Below are 17,099 nucleotides of genomic sequence, written 5' to 3'. Positions count from 1 at the left end.
GGATTCACTGGGTGAGGGCAGAGGGGCAACATCTTGCTCTCCATATCGTATTGCCCTGGCTTGTCCCTTATGTAGTAGACAGCTAGGATGCAATATTCACGCTGACCCGACCAACAGAGAGCCTCAATTATGTCTATTTTGTGCCTTAACCTTAAAGTGCCCATGATGCTGCTGCAAGTTTCTTAGTGTACTTGTGCACAGTGACAATAAACTTGACTAGACTTTCCATCTCCCAGCTTCTTACTGAGGGCGAATGACCATTAAAAATATGACACCAAATAAAACCAATTCAATTATGATCAGCTCCCAACTATTTGACGGACCAACTTTATTCACCATATACATTTACATGTGTTCGGAATTCACTAGGATGTATATTAGTCAGGGTGCAACATGCAACAAGAAACAAAAACATTCAATAATTATGAAGAATAAAAAATTATATAAAAAAATAAAGTTGGAGATTAAAAGTACAGATATGGAGTAACAAGTGCATTCATAGAGAGCCTATAAAACTATTCACCCCCCCCCCCGGAAGTCTTCATTTTTTATTGTTTCATAACACTGAATCACAGTGGATTTAATTTGACTTTTTTGACACTGATCAACAGAAAAATACTGCTTTCTGTAAAAGTGAAAACAGATCTCCACAAAGTGATCTAAATTAATTACAAATATAAAACACATAATAATTGATTGCATAATTACTCACTCCCTTCAAGTCAGTATTTAATAGATGCACCTTTGGCAGCAGTTAGAGACTTGAGTCTGTATGGATAGGTCTCTGTCAGCTTTGCACACCTGGACACTGCGATTTTTCCCCATTCTTCTTTATAAAACTGCTCAAGCTCTGTCAGATTGCATGGGGATTATGAGTGAACAGCCCTTCTCAAGTGCAGCCACAAACTCTCAATTGGATTGAGGTCTGAACTCTGAATTGGCCAGTCCAGGTCACTAACTTTGTTAATTTTAAGCCATTCCTTTATGCTTGGAGTCATTTTCTTGCTGGAAAACAAATCTTCTCCCAAGTCGTAGTTCTCTTGCAGACTGCACCAGGCTTTCCTCCAGGATTTCCCCAGATTTTGCTGCATTCATTTTACACTCTACCTTCACAAGCCTTCCAGGACCTGCTGCAGTGAAGCATCCCACAGCATGACGCAGTCACCACCATGCTTCACAGTAGGGATGGTGTTTTTGATGATGTGTGGTGTTTAGCTTACACCAAACATAATGTTTGGTCTGATAGCCAAAAAGTTCAGTTTTGGTTTAATCAGACTATAGAACCTTCTTCCAGTTGACTTCAGAGTCTCCCACATGCCTTCTGGCAAATTCTAGCCATTATTTCACGCAAGTTTTTTTTTCAACAGCGGCTTTCTCTTTGCTACTCTCCCATAAAGCTGTGACTGGTGAAGCACCAGGATGAAAGATGTTTTATGCACAGTCTCTCCCATCTCAGCCACTGAAGCTTGTAACTCCTCCAGAGTTGTCATAGGTCTCTTGGTGGCCTCCCCCACTAGTCCCCTTCTTGCACGGTCACTCAGTTTTGGAGAAAGAGCTGCTCTAGACAGATGTAAGCCGTGCCATATTCTTTCCATTTCTTGATGATTGACTTAACTGTACTCCAAGGGATATTGAGTGACTCCGAAATTTTCTTGTATCCATCTCCTGACTTTTCAATAACCTTTTCGTGGAGTTGCTTGGAGTGTTCTTTTGTCTTCACGGTGTAGTTTTCACCAGGATAGTGACTCACCAGCAGTTGAACCTTCCAGATACAAGTGTATTTTTACTACAATCAATTGAAACATCTTGACTGCATACAGGTCTCCAAAAAAAAACAGATCTCCATTTAACTAATTATGTGACTTCTAAAACTGATTGGTTGCACCAATGATGATTTGGTGCATCACATCAAAGGGGGGGGGGGCGAATACTTGTGCAATCAATTATTTTGTGTTTTATTTCTTTAACTAATTTAGATCACTTTGTAGAGATCTGTTTTCACTTTGACACAAAAGAGTCTCCTTCTGTTGATCAGTGTCATAAAAGCCAAATTAAATCCATTGTGATTCAATGTTGTAAAACAATAAAACATGAAAACATCCAAGGGGCAGGGGTGAATACTTTTTATGGGCACTGTACATAAATGGCAGCATTTACAAACGGCATTATAAAAAGTGCTTTACCGTGTTTACAGTGCAGGAACGGGGCTAATTAATAGAGGGGGCAGGGAGGCTAACTAGAACAGTTGATCAGATTAATTGCCTGGGGGAAGGAAATTTTAAGAAGGCGTGAAGTTTTTCATCCATTCTGTGGATGGGGCTGCATCTGGCTGCCGCCTCTTGCACGAGTCTGTACTGCAACTGGCTCTACCTGTTTACATTGGAACAAGATTTCAACAAACTCTTTTTAATAAAGCTGCCAAAAGGGCAGGTGAGTGTGTCAGCATTAAATGCAGGTGGCAGGCTGCTCTCGAAGCCAATGTACCAGCAGGAATAGCAACGAGAGTAGCTCTTTAAGTCATTGTTCAAACTGCAAGTGGAGTATTGTGCGCAGTGTTGGGCCCTTTAGAAAAGGTGTGCTGGCGTTAGAGAGGAGATTCATGAGAATTACCCCAGGAATGAAAAGGTTAATGCACAAGGAGCATTTGATAGCTCTGGGTGTGTATTCACTGGAGTTCTGAAAAATGAAGGTGGGGGGTGGGGGAGAATCTCACTGAAATCTATTAACTATTGTGGATATGGAGAGGGTGGAGAGAAAAGACATCCCTTAAGAAGAAAGATGTCCTTTAGCCAGGGGGCAGTGACTTTGTGAAACTCATTACCACAGATGGCTGTGGACGTAGAGGCCAAGGCAGAGTATACTTAAAGTGGAGAATGATAGGTTCTTGATTAGTAAGGGTATCAAAGGTTACAGGGAGAAGGCAGGAGAATGAGGGAAAATAAATCAGCCATGATGGAACAGCAAAATAGACTCGAGGAGCCAAATGGCCTAATTTGCCCTCAGGTTTTATGTTCTTATGGTCTTAATATATGTTTTATTTTATTTCCAAAATACAAGCCCTTCCAGTCCAACAAGCCATACCATCCAGCAACCCACCCATTAACCCCAGCCTAATCACAGGACAATTGACAATGACCAGTTAACCTACTAACCAGTACGTCTTTGGACTGTGGAGGAAACTGGAGCGCCCGGAGGAAATCCACGCATTCACGGGGAGAACATACAAACTCCTTACAGAACTCAAAGTTGCAATGGTGTCGCTCTAAATGCTACGATATGGTGGTGTGAGATTTTATTTCTAATAAACTGAAGACCCTGTATTGTTCCAAGTTTTGCACTATGTATTTTTTCACTTGAATATTGTACTGCTGCCACAAAACATTTCACGTCATACAAGTCAGTGACAAAAAGCCAGATTCTGTTTTTGATCCTCAGTTCGTATTTGACATTTGTCTTAAAGAACTGTTGTCGACAGCCGTCAGCCCATTCCAACACACAGGGCAGAATAAATGCTAGACAATTGTCCTGGCAATAATCAAGCAGATGCATTCCGGCACAGATGATGCTCAAAATGGAGAGAAAAGATATCAAATTACTGCCTCTTAACTATAGAACACAGACCAGTATAAAACAGTACAGGCCCTTCAGCCCACAATGTTGTGCCGACCTTTTAACCTAACCCTTCCCTCCTCCACAGCCCTCCACTTTTCTATCATCCATGTGCTTAAGAGTTTCTCAAATGTCCCTAACGTGTATGTCTCTACCACCATCCCAGTACCCACCACTATCTGTGTAAAAGTTCATCTTTGACATCCTTCCTAGATTTTGTCCAATCGCCTTAAAATTATAAGCAAGAGACTACACACAAAATGCTGGAGGAACTCAGTGGGCTTGAAAATTACTCCTTTTAGTATTAGCCATAAAATAGAGTCGGCATATTATAAATCATACAGCGTTACATACAGAGTTTACTTAATATTACAAGAATATACATTTTCATATCAAACTACAAGATAATTCCAATATCCAAATCAAACACCTCCAACTGCACCCATCAGTTTCCACAAATAAAGACTTCAAGACACGTGAACCTTATTTGTCACATGTACATCCAGACATACAGTGAAATGTGTCATTTGCACCAATGTCCAACACAGTACGAGGATTGTGCTGAAGGCAGCCCACAAGTGTCATTGCCCTTCCAGCACCAACACAGCATGCCCACAACTCAATAACCCTAACCCACATGCCCTTGGAACATGGGAGGAGACTGGAGCGCTCAGGGAAAACCCACGCGGCCACAGGCAGAGCTCTTTACAGACAGCGTTGGGAATCGAACCCCTATCTTACAGCTGGTGCTGTAAAGCATTATGCTAACCACCACGCTCCTGTGCCGTCCAAACTATATGTACCCAGGAAAGCTGGACAGTAATAGGATTTTCAAGCAATACATCCCTTCTTTCAAAAAGAATGAAATTACACATCTGGGAGTAATTTCACAAGTCTGCAATCTATAAGGAGTACAGATCACATACAGAAGAATTACACTTAAATTGTTTGAACTTTGTCATTCAATTTTATGCATAAATGCATAGACATGTCCGTGATACCTTAGGTTCCCAGATTTTCTCTCTTCCGCATGAGTTTGCCCGAGCTGGGGCACGACTCCCAAGGGCAGCATGGTAGGTTAGAGGCTAGTGTGAAGCTAACACAATGCTACTGACCCGGTTTCAATTTGTACATTCTCCCCGTGACCACGTGGGTCACCTCCGGGTGCTCCAGTTTCCACCCACATTCTAAAGACAAGTGGTTTAAGGTTTGTAAACTGCGGGCACGCTATGCCACACTGGAGGGCTACCCTGGCACGTCCTTGAACTGGCACAAGCAATACACTTCACTGTTTGTCTTGATATACACTCGGTGGCCACTTTATTAGGTACACCTGCTCGTTAATGCCAATATCTAATCAGCCAATCAGGTGGCAGCAACTCAATGCATAAAAGCACGCAGATATGGTCAAGAGGTTCAGCTGTTATTCAGACCAAACATCAGAACGAGGAAGAAATCCTCGTGCAGCCATTCCAAATGATATCGATTACATGTAACTAGGGGACCGTGCACAATCCAGATTTGATGGAGACAGCCATGAGAAGTGCGGACGAATACCTGGAGTAACCTCTGAAATGCTTGCTTCACTGCCACTTGCTACTGCGCGATCGAGAATCTCCGGAGGGGAAGGCCCCAAATCCTCGGCTTTGCCTATTGCCTGTTGCCGGGGTTGGAACGCTTGGCAGAGATGGTGCTCGGTGTCAGAGGCTTGGAGTCGGACTGTGGTCGGATGCTTTCGGGATGCTGCATCAGCAAGTTGGCGGCGCTGGAGGTTTACCATCTGCGTGAGATGATGGGACTTGAGAGACTTTGAGACTATTACCGTACCATGGTCTGTTCTTATCAAATTACAGTATTGTTTGCACTGTTGTAACTATATGTTATAATTATGTGGTTTTTTTTAGTTTTTAAGTCGGTTTGTCATGTGTTTCTGTGATATCATTCTGGAGAAACATTGTATCATTTCTTAATGCATGCATTACTAAATAACAATAAAAGGGGACTGCGTGTCCTCATAATCTAATCTAAATGTGATCTAAGTGACTTGCCCGAGGAACGATGGTGCCAGGCAAGGCAGCTTGAGAATCTCCTGGGATTTTTCAGGAACAACCTTGTCTGGAGTTTATAGAGAATGGTGCGAGAACAAAAAACATCCAGTGACAGGCAAACACGAGGAAATCTGCAGATGCTGGAAATTCAAGCAACACACATCAAAGTTGCTGGTGAACGCAGCAGGCCAGGCAGCAACTCCAGGAAGAGGCACAGCCGACGCCTCGGGCCGAGACCCTTCCAGAGGCAGCTCTGTGGGTGAAAGTGCCTTGTTAATGAGAGAGGTCAGCTGACAGCAACTCAAACAACCACGCATTACAATAATGACATGCAGAAGAGCATCTCTGAACGCACAACACGACAAACCTTGAAGTGGATGGGCTACAGGAGCAGAAGATTATGAAGAGATGTATTCAGACTCACAACCAGCAGAAAAGAGACAAAAAAAACCTCTTGTTGTCCAGCCTACATCAATAATTCACTACTCTCCGAGCTGAGAGGTAGTAATTTGCCCAAGTTAGGAACTGCTTCTGACACGTAGTACCTCCAAACCATACTGACTAGCACAATCGCTTTACAGCACCAGCAAAGACCAATTGGAGTTCGATTCCCACGACTGTCTGTAAAGAGTTTGTATGGTCTCCCCATGACTTGGTATTTTCTCCAGGTGCTCTGGTTTCCTTCCACATTCCAAACACAAGACATAGGTACCAGATTAGGTTATTTAGCCCATTGAGTTTGCTGAGGCATTCCATTGTGGCCAATTTATTACCCCTCTCACCCCAATCTCCTGCCTTCTCCCAGTAGCATGTGACGCCCTGTTTAATCAAGAACCTATCAACCTCCATTTTAAATATATTTAATCACTTGGCTTCTGTGGTAAAGAATTTCAGACTCACCACACTCTGCGTAAAGAAACTCTTCCTCATCTCAGACAGTTAGATTTAGAATTAATGGGCATACTGTGCTGGCACCAGCAATACAGTAACACTTGCAGGCTGCCCCCAGTATAATCCAAGGATGGTCTGCGTAGGTCACTCACACAAAACAAAGCATTTCACCGTGTTTCGATATACATTTGACAAATAAAGCTGATGTTTCAAAGTTCAAAGTAAATTTATTATCAAAATACGTGTATGTCACCACATATGACCATCAGATTCATTTTCTTGTGCACATTTAGTGAATGTATCTATAGAGTCAATTGACAGAAGCAGCATGGACGTTTCAATGTGTTTCTGGGTGGGGGGAACAGACGTTAAAACAGGCGTCTCATCCTGGGGAAGCAGCAGACGTGTTCTCCGAGGTTTATTAATGAGCCACAGCTGCAGACCAAGTTCTCCACTCCCTCCTCCCCCCGCCACCACCCCTTCCCTCAATCTCATGTTTCTGATTCCCATAATTAGTCGACTTCTCCTTATTTCTACAAACAAGAGTCTCAACTGCCAACTGAATGACATTTATTCTCAACAATTGATGTCCTAGATATTTATAGCTTATTTATTATTTTCTTTTTTTTTGTATTTGCACAGTCTGTTGTCTTTTGTACACTGGCTGTTTGTCTATCTTTGTCATGTATGGTTCTTCATTGATCCTGATGCATTTCTTTGAATGCCTACAAGAAAGCAAATTTCAGGGTAGTGTCTGGTGACATACGTGTACCTTGATAATATATTTACTTTCAACTTGGATTAGGTTACCAGACAGTTGATGCATCCAAACACTGACACAACCCAAATGACAACATACAAATTTAAATTCATTTAAAAACTAAGAAGTAAACTGCTTGCTTCATTGAAAATGCCAGGGGTCTATAAGGATGTTGTCAGAACTTGAGGGGCTGAGTTATAGAGAAAGATTGAATAGGTTAATACTTTGCAAGCAGGCTTTTATCCACTGAGGTTGATAAAGACTAGAACTAGAGGCCATAAGTTAAGGGCAAAAGGTGCAATATTTAAGTGGAACACGAGGGGGACAGAGGGTGGCGCGAGTGTGCAATGAGCTGCTGGCACAAGTGGTGGATGCGGGTCTGATTTCAGCATTAAAGCGAAGTTTGGACAGGTACGTGGACAGGAGGGCACGGTGGATTACGGTCCGGGTGCAGGTCAATGGGACAGGGTGGAAGAAGTTTGGGCAGATCTGAAGGATAGTGCTCTATGACTCGAATGCACACTACACCAAGAGATTTCTATAAAAACTCCGCTGCCTAAAGACAGAAAACATCACATCATATGTCAAAGGTAGAAACAGGAGAGGATGCGGAACGAGAAATTGAAACTGTGAATGTACATTTAAGGAAAAATGGACAAACAGGAGGGAGAAGGGAACAGAGGACATGTTCTCTTCTTACTGTTGCCATCAGGAAGGAGGTACAGGAGCTTCAGGACTCATACCACCAGGTTCAGGAACAGTTACTACCCCTCAACCATCAGGCTCCTGAACCAAAGAGGAAAATTTCATTCAGCTTCACGTCCCCGAACTGTTCCAAGAACCAAAGGACTCACTTTCAAAGATTTCTTCATCTCATGTTCTCAGTATTTATTTATTTATTTGCACTTTGGTTGTTTGCCCATCTTTGTTGTGTGTGGTTCTTAACTGATTCCATTGTGTTTCTTTGTACTTCTTTACATTTACTGTGAATGCCTGCAAGAACATGAATGTCAGGGTTGGATATGGTGACCCATATGTACTTTGATAATGAATTTACTTTGAACTCATGAGAAAATGTATTCACTTGAATCATCTCGAAAGATCGTGACGACAAGTGAAATGGAAGCCCAGTTTAAAAAGTCATTTGTAAAAGAAGTTGAATGCTCAATGAACACAATATTCATCAAGCCTGATTAAACCTTCTTGTGAGTGAAGTTTGAAAATGACCGTTATCCAGGAAATTCAAATGAAACTTCCCAGTTGATAAGTAGAAGTGGGTTTGGTTGGAATATTGAGCTAACAAGCAAATCCATGGAGTTCTTCCGCAAAAGGCACGCACGTCCCCAGCAACAGTAGCATCCACGAGATGTAGCCTCAAGAAAGCAATATCTGACCGATATCCCCACCATCCAGGCCATGCCACCTTCTTGCAGTTCCCACTGGGCATGAGGTACAGAAGCCGGAAGTCCCACACCACCAGGTTCAGGAACAGCAACTTCCCTTCGAATCCAGAGCCGACCAGCAAAACCTTCATCTCTACAAGTCAGCAAGACTATGACCACTCAGATCACTTTGCACTAGAATGGACTTCAGTTCTGTTCTTCTCTTGTAAAAATCGTGCATCATTAATGTTTTTCTTGTAAATACTGCTTATCTAATGCTCTGTCCCTGTGATGCTGCTGCAAATAAGTTTTTCCTTGCACCTGTACACATATGGACTTCTGCAGATGACAATAAAGTTGACTTTGACTGTCTTGGCGATGGTTCTACACCTATTTTCCAGTTACAGTGGAGAACATTCTGACTGGTTGCATCACTGTTTAGTATGGAGATCTAATGCATGTGACTGGGGAAAAACTGCAGCCTCAGCCATCTCCATCATGGCACTAGTCTCCCCACCATCAAGGACATGGTCAAAAGGCAGCGTGTCAACAAGTTGGCATTCATCATGAAGGATACTGCCCTCTTCTCATTACTACTATCAGGGAGGAGGTACACTGAAGATGCACACTAAGGGACCAACTTTATTCGCCATATACATTTACATGCATTAGGAATTTGCTGTGGTGTGAGAGGCAACAAAAAACATCGACATTCAATAACTATACAGATTAAATAATTATAAAAAATAAAATTAAAAGTATAGATATGGAATAAAATGCACATGAATACACAAATACTAGTATGTATTTACAATGCAAACAGTATTATTCAAAGTTTTAGGAAGTTTCTTTCCCTCAGCCGTGAGATTTCTGAACAGTCCATGAACACCAACTTACCACTAATTTGTTTAAATATTCTTATTGTAACTTACAGTAATTTTTATGTCTTGCTCTGTATGGCTGCCAGAAAACAACAATTTTATGACATATGTCAGTGATAAACCCAATTCTGAATCTGACAGTTCAAATGGTCTGATGTCAATATCAGTTTGAATTTAACTAGTCTGAACTGATTTAGTAAACCCAACAACATACTTCATCACTGAATCACCACTGGAGCCACAAAGAATAATACCAAGTTTTCAGCATCCCACACTCTGAATGGATTGGTTTTATCCACACTTCTGCACAATGTGGCCAGTGTAATGCACAAAGAATATTTACCATCCTGGCAGTTACTGGCATCCTGCTGAGAAGAGTTGTTGTTTGTGAACTGTCATACTTGGTTTTGTGGAAAATAGACTAAATCTGAGGATAAGAGATGGCAACTCAGCACCCAAACTCATTCTATCACAAGATATAGAAGCAGGATTTGGCCACTTAGCCCATCGTCTGTTCTGCAATTTCACTATGAGTGATTTATTTTCCCTCTCAACCCCATTCTCCTGCCTTCCCCCCGTGACTTTTGATGCCCTGACTAATCAAGAACCTGTCACCTCCGCTTTAAGTATGCCCAATGACTTGGCCTTTACATTCAATCATATCAGATCTGTTTGTGGCCATGTGACCATGTGGGTTTCCTTTGAGTGCTCTGGTTTCTTCCCATAATCCAAGGATGTAGCGGTCAGGGTTAGTGAGCTGTGGCCATGGTATGTTAGTGCTGGAAATGTGGCTGCACGTGCAGGCTGCCCTCAGCAAGATCCTCGCTGATTTGATTTGATGAAAACTATGCCTGTAACTCCACATGTTGATGTACATGCAACAAATAAAATCTTTACAAAAAAAAAACACATCACAAAAATATCACTTCTGAATAACCCAGGTCTGACCTGAAGGCCCCCATCTCCACAGGAACCTGGACTCCACCACAGGACATATGAAACCCTTTAATCGCCACAGAAGGCTCAAGGTCTTGTGTGAGTCAGAATGCTGGTGCGTGACAGAGAAGTTCCTTGCCAAAATGTCGCCATTCCACACTACGAGCCTCCGGAAACTCCCCCGTATCTTCTGGACGAGAAAGATCTCCAACCACGCCATACTCCTTCAGTGTCACCAAGAGGACATGGCCACAATCCTCATTGGGCTGGGCACGTAATGAGAAGAGAAGCCAGCTCCATCATCAAGATAGAATATCATTGGACTCCCGAAGGGCAGAGGAAACGTGGGAGACCAAAGACAACTCGGCACTATTCCATAGAGGCAGAAGTGAGAATCTTGAACCACAGATGGGCATAATAGAGAAGATGGCCAAGGACAGACAGCAATGGAGGACTTCATCGCTGCTCTAAGCACCAGCAGCGTAACCGGCAGCAACTATCCAAGACATACCCTCCTTTCATTACTACAATCGGGGTGGAGGCACAGGAGCCAAAAGATATGCACTCAATAATTAAGAACAGCTTCTTCCCCTCTGCCATCAGATTGCTAAACACAACCTCACTATTACGCTCTCTTTTTGCACTTATTATTTTTTATATAACTTCTTGTTGTAATTTAGAATAACTTGTGTTGCACTGTACTGCTATCATAAAACAAATCTCACAACATATGTCAGGCGCAATAAACCTGATTCAGATTCAGAAGTGTGCTTTTTAAAAATTGGCTATAAAAATCTAGACACTGTCTATCCGAACTTCAAATTGTACGATGGTATTACTGGAATGACACTGATTTTAATCCTTCTGATTAAAGAATATAGGACTAACAATAATACATTTTTAAATTGAAATACAGATCCCTAAGACAGGAAAGATGAATCTAATGAAGTTATGCATATATTGTCTGTGTATTCCTCAGACATTTTCAAATCAAATAAACCACATAACCAAATTTTAAATCTTCCCTCGTGTCCTCTTATGAAATTGCCCATGAAGATCAAATATCAAAAACAGTAGGCAAACAAAGCAACCAGTTCAGTATGTACTGCACTCTGTATTAATACCCAGAAATTTGTGCATGATAGGCGCCTATAAATCCTACATCACACTTGCTAAGTTTCACTTCAACACTAGCACTGAAACAGTTCCTTTCAAGAGACCACAGCCTTGTTGCTATACTCGATGTGTACAACAAAATTCAAGAATACAAGGGTTTCAATACAGTCGATGTGCTATGCTCTCTTAAGGGCCCCCGTTAAATTAAAGCCATTCAGATAAGACCATAAGACACAGGAGCAGAATTGGGCTATTCAGCCCACCAAGTCTGCTCCACTATTCCATCGTGGCTGATTTATTATCCCTCTCCAACCTTATTCTCCTGCTTTCTCACTATAACCTTTGAAGTTCTGATTGATCAAAAACCTTTCAACCTCTGCTTCAAATATACCCAGTGACTTGGTCCTGCACAGATTCACTAACCTCTGGCTAAAGAAATTCCTCCTCATCTCTGTTCTAAAGGGATGTCCCTCTATTCTGAGGCTGTGCCCTCTGGTCCTGGACTCTCCCATTATAAGAAACATCCTTTCCTCATCTACTCTTTCTAGGCATTTCAGTATTCGATAGTTTTCAATGAGATCGCCCCTCATTCTTCTAAACCCCGGCAAGCACAGGCCCAGAGCCAACAAATGCCCCTCATACATTAACACTTTCATTCCCAGAATCATTCTCATGAACCTCCTCAGAACCCTCTCCAATGCCAGCACATCTTAGATAAGAGGCTCTCAATATTCCTAGTGCAGACTGACCAGTGCCTTACCAAGTCTCGGCATTATACCCTTGCTTTCATATTCTAGTCCTCTTGATAGCCTCTACAGCCCTGAAGTGGCCTTGTTAAATTGACTTTCTGTTCTGTACCACCTGTTGGCCTGACTAACTTGTGACATTCAGAAATATAATTGCAGTGTTCACAAATTGCGCCTGAGGAAGATGCATTGAACAAGCCCGTGTGCCTGTATTTAGATTTCCACATCAAGGAAAATTATCATGACCAGAATGTTGCCTCAAGAAAGCAGCATCCATCACCAAGGACTCAGTCCATCGTGGGTAAAGCCCTCCACACCACTGAGCAAATCTACACGGAGCGCTGTCACAGGAAAGCAACATCACCAGCGACCCCACCACCCAGACCATGCTCTCTTCTCGCTGCTGCCAACAGGAAGGAAGTACAGGAGCCTCAGGTCCCACACCACTAGGTGCAGGAACAGTTATTACCTCTCAACCATCAGGCTCCTGAAACAAAGGGATTAACTTCGCTCACCCCATCACTGACGTGCTCCAATAACCTATAGGCTCACTTTCAAGGATTCTTCATCTCATGTTCTCGATATTTAATGCTATTTATTTAGTATTATGATGAAACACCAACGCCCTTGAATGGAAAATGCTACAAAAATTATTGGTTATAGCCTAACCCATCATGGGTAAAGACCTCCCCACCCTAGAGCACAATGACATGGAGCACTGCACAAGAGCGTAGCTCCTGCAAGTTCAGGAACAGTTATTACCCTCCAACCATCAGGCTCCTGAACCACCACAGATAACTTCACTCACCTGAACGCTAAACTGATTCTGCAACCTACCAGCTCACTTTTAAGAACTCTACAACTCATGTCCTCAGTATAGAGAAATACTTGTCTTTTTTTTTTGTACTTGAAGTTTGCTTTTTTCCCCCCGCACATTGGTTATTTATTAGTATACATCACTTATGAGATTATTAATGAGAAAATGAGATTCATTTTCATTTTCTTGCAGATATTCACAGTAGAACAGAGAAATACTATGGAATCAGTGAAAATCTACACACACAGACTGAAAAACAACCCAAGTGCTAAAGATTATGATTTCAGTCAAAAACTGCCTGTAAAAAAAGTTATGATAGCGCACATTCACTGAGAAAACCTAAAGTCAAGTGGAGTTTACTGTCACCTACACCACTCCGTGTGCGCACAGGTGAAATGAAAAACTTACTTGCAACAGCATGACAGACACGGAGCATCAGGTAAAGATTTTAAAGATTAGCTTTTACGTCATCTATTCACCAACACGTTGAAACATAGAGTGAAAGGTGTCTCTTGCGTCAAATCAAATCAACGAGGATTGTGCAAGTGTCACTACGCTGCTGGTGCCAAGGTGGCATGCCCACAACTTACTAACCCTAACCACAGTAACACACACAAAATGCTGGAGGAACTCAGCCTCTCTGATGTCTTGGGCTGAGACCCTCCATAAGTAGCGACGAAGGGACTTGGCCCGAGGTGTCGACTGTTTACTCCCCTCTATAGATGCTGTCTGGACTGCTGAGTTCCTCCAGCATTTTGCTCGTTACTCCGGACTGCCATGACCTGTGTTTAACTGCACATCTCTGGAATGTGGGAGGAAACTGGGGACACAGGAAAATCCCACATGGTCACAGACAGAAGGCACATTCTCCTTACAGACAGATAGGATTCTGATTGGCGTCCACTGGCTCTGTAAAGTGTCGTGCGAGCCGGCATGCTAGCATGCAGCCCACAATACAAGTAGCATTCACAAGAAAAACACAAAACAGCTTTTTTTAAACAAGGGGGAAAAAAACAATTAGGGGAAAAAAAAAAGTCTGATTTAGTGCAATGTGATCCTAGTCACAAGAGATTCTGCAGATGCTGAAGGTACCCATCAGAGCAGGTAGCAATAAAGAGTCAATGTTTTGGGCTGAGACCCTTCAGAGGGACTGTTTATAAAGCGGTCATAGTGTTGCTGTACTGACTAGTCAGTGTGATGTTTGTCATTTCAAGTATATTATGCAAATTACACTAAACATTTGTTTCAGTGAACCTAAGAGCAGCAATTCAATTTCAAGAAGTCACTGCCAACCATTATTCTCAGTTTATGGTTTCTGTATAAATTAACAGTCCAAACTCACTGACATTCCGTTATTGTACTATAACTCAAAGGGAAGAAACGTATCTAGGTTACAGAATTTCCAGAAACGAGAGCATGATGAGAGCATGCCAGATTTTCTGAAATTTGATCAGATCTAAACCTAAAAAGAAAACATATTCTCAACCCAAAAAGGAGTCACTTTGCAGGATTTAATATGATTCCAGTGGCCAAAGTAGATAGAAACCAAAAAGAATTTAGGACTCGTTTCTGAACAGACCTGATAAGTGACCAGAACTCGAAATCGTGAAAGAATTTCACAGATGGTAAATGACCAAGTCAAAACTGGACTTTTAAATATATTTCTTCACGGTGATGTGATCCCCACAGTAAAAGAGTAGCAAGGAACCACCAGAACACAGGGGTTATGAATCAGCCTGCTATCCAGCAGTCTGACAACATCCCAGCTACATAAGGTCAAATAATTATACATAATTATTAGCAAATTGTGTCAAATAATTATACATCATCAGTAGCCAAATAAAGTCAAATAATCCTACATAATTATTAGCCAAATAACATCAAACTATTTAAAATAAGTAATTACTTTTTTCGGGAGCTGCTGAGGTACCAGATCAGATTCAGAATAATTCCCCGGTGAGTTTATAAATGACCCATTGCGGACCCTGACACTTTGTTGACAGCACTGATAACCCTCTCAGCACAAAGCCACCTCTTCGCACCTCCAGTTTCCCGTGTGACCACAGAACCTCTGCAATTCGGGGGGAAGATTCCTGCACACGCACACTCCACTGCAAGAGTCTCTAAGCCCCTCACCAGCAAAGCAGTGGACTCCAAACCGAACAGCATAGGATGCCTGAGTTCCTCCACCGCCTTGTGCCCAGGCCACCAAGTGCGCTGACTGCTGATGGGACCCAATCCTCAGCCCCCTCCCCCGCCCACCAACAGCGAGGAAAGTTTCAAACTACCAAGCCGAAACTTGCGGTAAACATCTCAGCCGGTGTCTGATGCGTGCTTTGGATCTAAAAAACGCAAAAAATCGGGCCTCCATCCCAACTTCTATCGCAGCGCAGCCCCGCCAGCGCCAGGAGGTGAATGATTAACCCGCTCCTGATGGGCAAAACAACTGCCTCTCGCCTCCTGACCGTCACGCTGATCATTTAACCCCGAGCAACCCACCAACCTGCAGTTCGGCGGCGGATCCAACGTGATATCGGCCAGCTCCTTCTGGATCCTGTGAATCAGAAAACGTTGATTTTCTTAAATAAACACACACACACTCACATCCCGCGGCACCCGCTCCGGACCAGCGCCGCTCGCTCTCCGGAGACCCCCCCTCGCTCAACTTGACGGAATTTAAAGTGAAGAAAAGGGGAAATAAGCGAAAAGACCCTGACCTCTGCATGAGGAGAAAGCAAACATGGCCGCTTGTGGTAGGCTCCAAGAAGCCAAGCACCGTGAAACATTTCCCCCCACCTCGGTGTCCCCGGCTCCCGGGAGGGGCGAGCGCCGGGTGCCGCGGCAGCCCGAGAGGGCGGCTGACAGCCGAGGAGGGGGCCGGGGCTTCAAATCGCGGCGCTGCCTTTCTGCACAAAGCGATTTTTAGCTCCTATGCAAATCAACCTCGGGTATTAAAGTGAAGCGAGGGTGAGGGAGAGAGAGAAAGCGGGGGGCAAGTCCCGAGTCGCTCGCACTCACACTCACCTCTTGGCGCTGGTGGTGAGCAGTTTGGGGTTCTTGCTCATGGTGTTCGTCTTGCTTTCTCGTTTCCTCTTGTTTCCGCCGCCGCTGCCTCCGCCGCCGCCGTTGTTGTGGTTGCCGTCCGTCTCCCCGTCGGCTGCGGGCGGCGAGCAGCTGGGAGAGGACGAGGAGGGGCTGGAGCTCGCCCTCGAGTCGTCATCCGACATCGCGGCCGCCGGCACAAACGCTTTCCCTTGTGCTGAGACACGACAGTGTGAGTGTGTGTGTGTCTCACACTCACTCTCACCAACTACCCACCCACAACACCAACTAAACACCCGGGAAATACAACAAAGGACTTTAACAACAGGAATCACGACACAGAGAGAGAAATAAAAGTAAATAGCCAAGCAACAGATCAGTACCCAAAGAGGAAACTGTACATAGAGAGGGCGAGGATACAATGTCACTCCGAGTGAGTCACAGTGTATCTGTGTAGTGTAATACTCAGAGGCGTAACTCATGGACTAACACTCACGGGGTAATATCCCGTCACGCGTTCTCGTAACACCACGCTGAGGAGTTACTCTCTCCTCCCCACCCCACCCCTACTCTATCTCCCTCTCCTTCCCTCGTACCCATCCTCTCCTTGCCCACCCTCCATCTCCCCTACTTCGCCCCGTTTCCCTCCTCCGAATCCTCCCCTCCCTCATCACCCTCCCAAGCCTCCACCCTTCCCTCCATCCCCCCTCCAACTCCTCCTCCCTCCTCCCTCCTCCCTCCTCCCTCCTCATGTCCCCTCTGCCCTCCCTCCTGTCCTGTCCTCGCCCTCCCTTCCCTCCCGTCTACTTCCCCTCCCTCACCCCTCCCCCCAGGGGCCAGGTAGAATGCAGAAGGACTTAGACAGATTAGG

At 43.8% G+C, this 17,099-nt stretch overlaps 1 protein-coding gene across 2 annotated transcripts in view; it reads right to left on the bottom strand.

Annotated features, from left to right (window-relative positions):
* LOC140212390 (ubiquitin-conjugating enzyme E2 E1-like) overlaps window positions 1-16,683 on the bottom strand; it is a 108,244-nt gene extending 91,561 nt beyond the window's left edge. The window contains exons 1-2 of one of the 2 annotated variants that reach the window (XM_072283139.1): window positions 16,211-16,683; window positions 15,690-15,740 (exon numbers count right to left, since the gene is read on the bottom strand). In XM_072283139.1, coding sequence (XP_072139240.1) covers window positions 15,690-15,740; window positions 16,211-16,413 — 254 coding nt within the window. In that variant the 5' untranslated portion in view covers window positions 16,414-16,683. The remainder of the gene's footprint in view (window positions 1-15,689; window positions 15,741-16,210) is intronic. The other variant, XM_072283138.1, reaches the window with a different exon arrangement.
* Between the last annotated feature and the right edge of the window lie 416 nt (window positions 16,684-17,099).

Source organism: Mobula birostris, chromosome 19, assembly GCF_030028105.1.
Source record: "Mobula birostris isolate sMobBir1 chromosome 19, sMobBir1.hap1, whole genome shotgun sequence".
NCBI lineage: Eukaryota > Metazoa > Chordata > Chondrichthyes > Myliobatiformes > Myliobatidae > Mobula > Mobula birostris.
The sequence above is the reverse complement of the archived record's forward strand: the minus strand, read 5'-3'. Positions and strand labels throughout refer to the sequence as shown.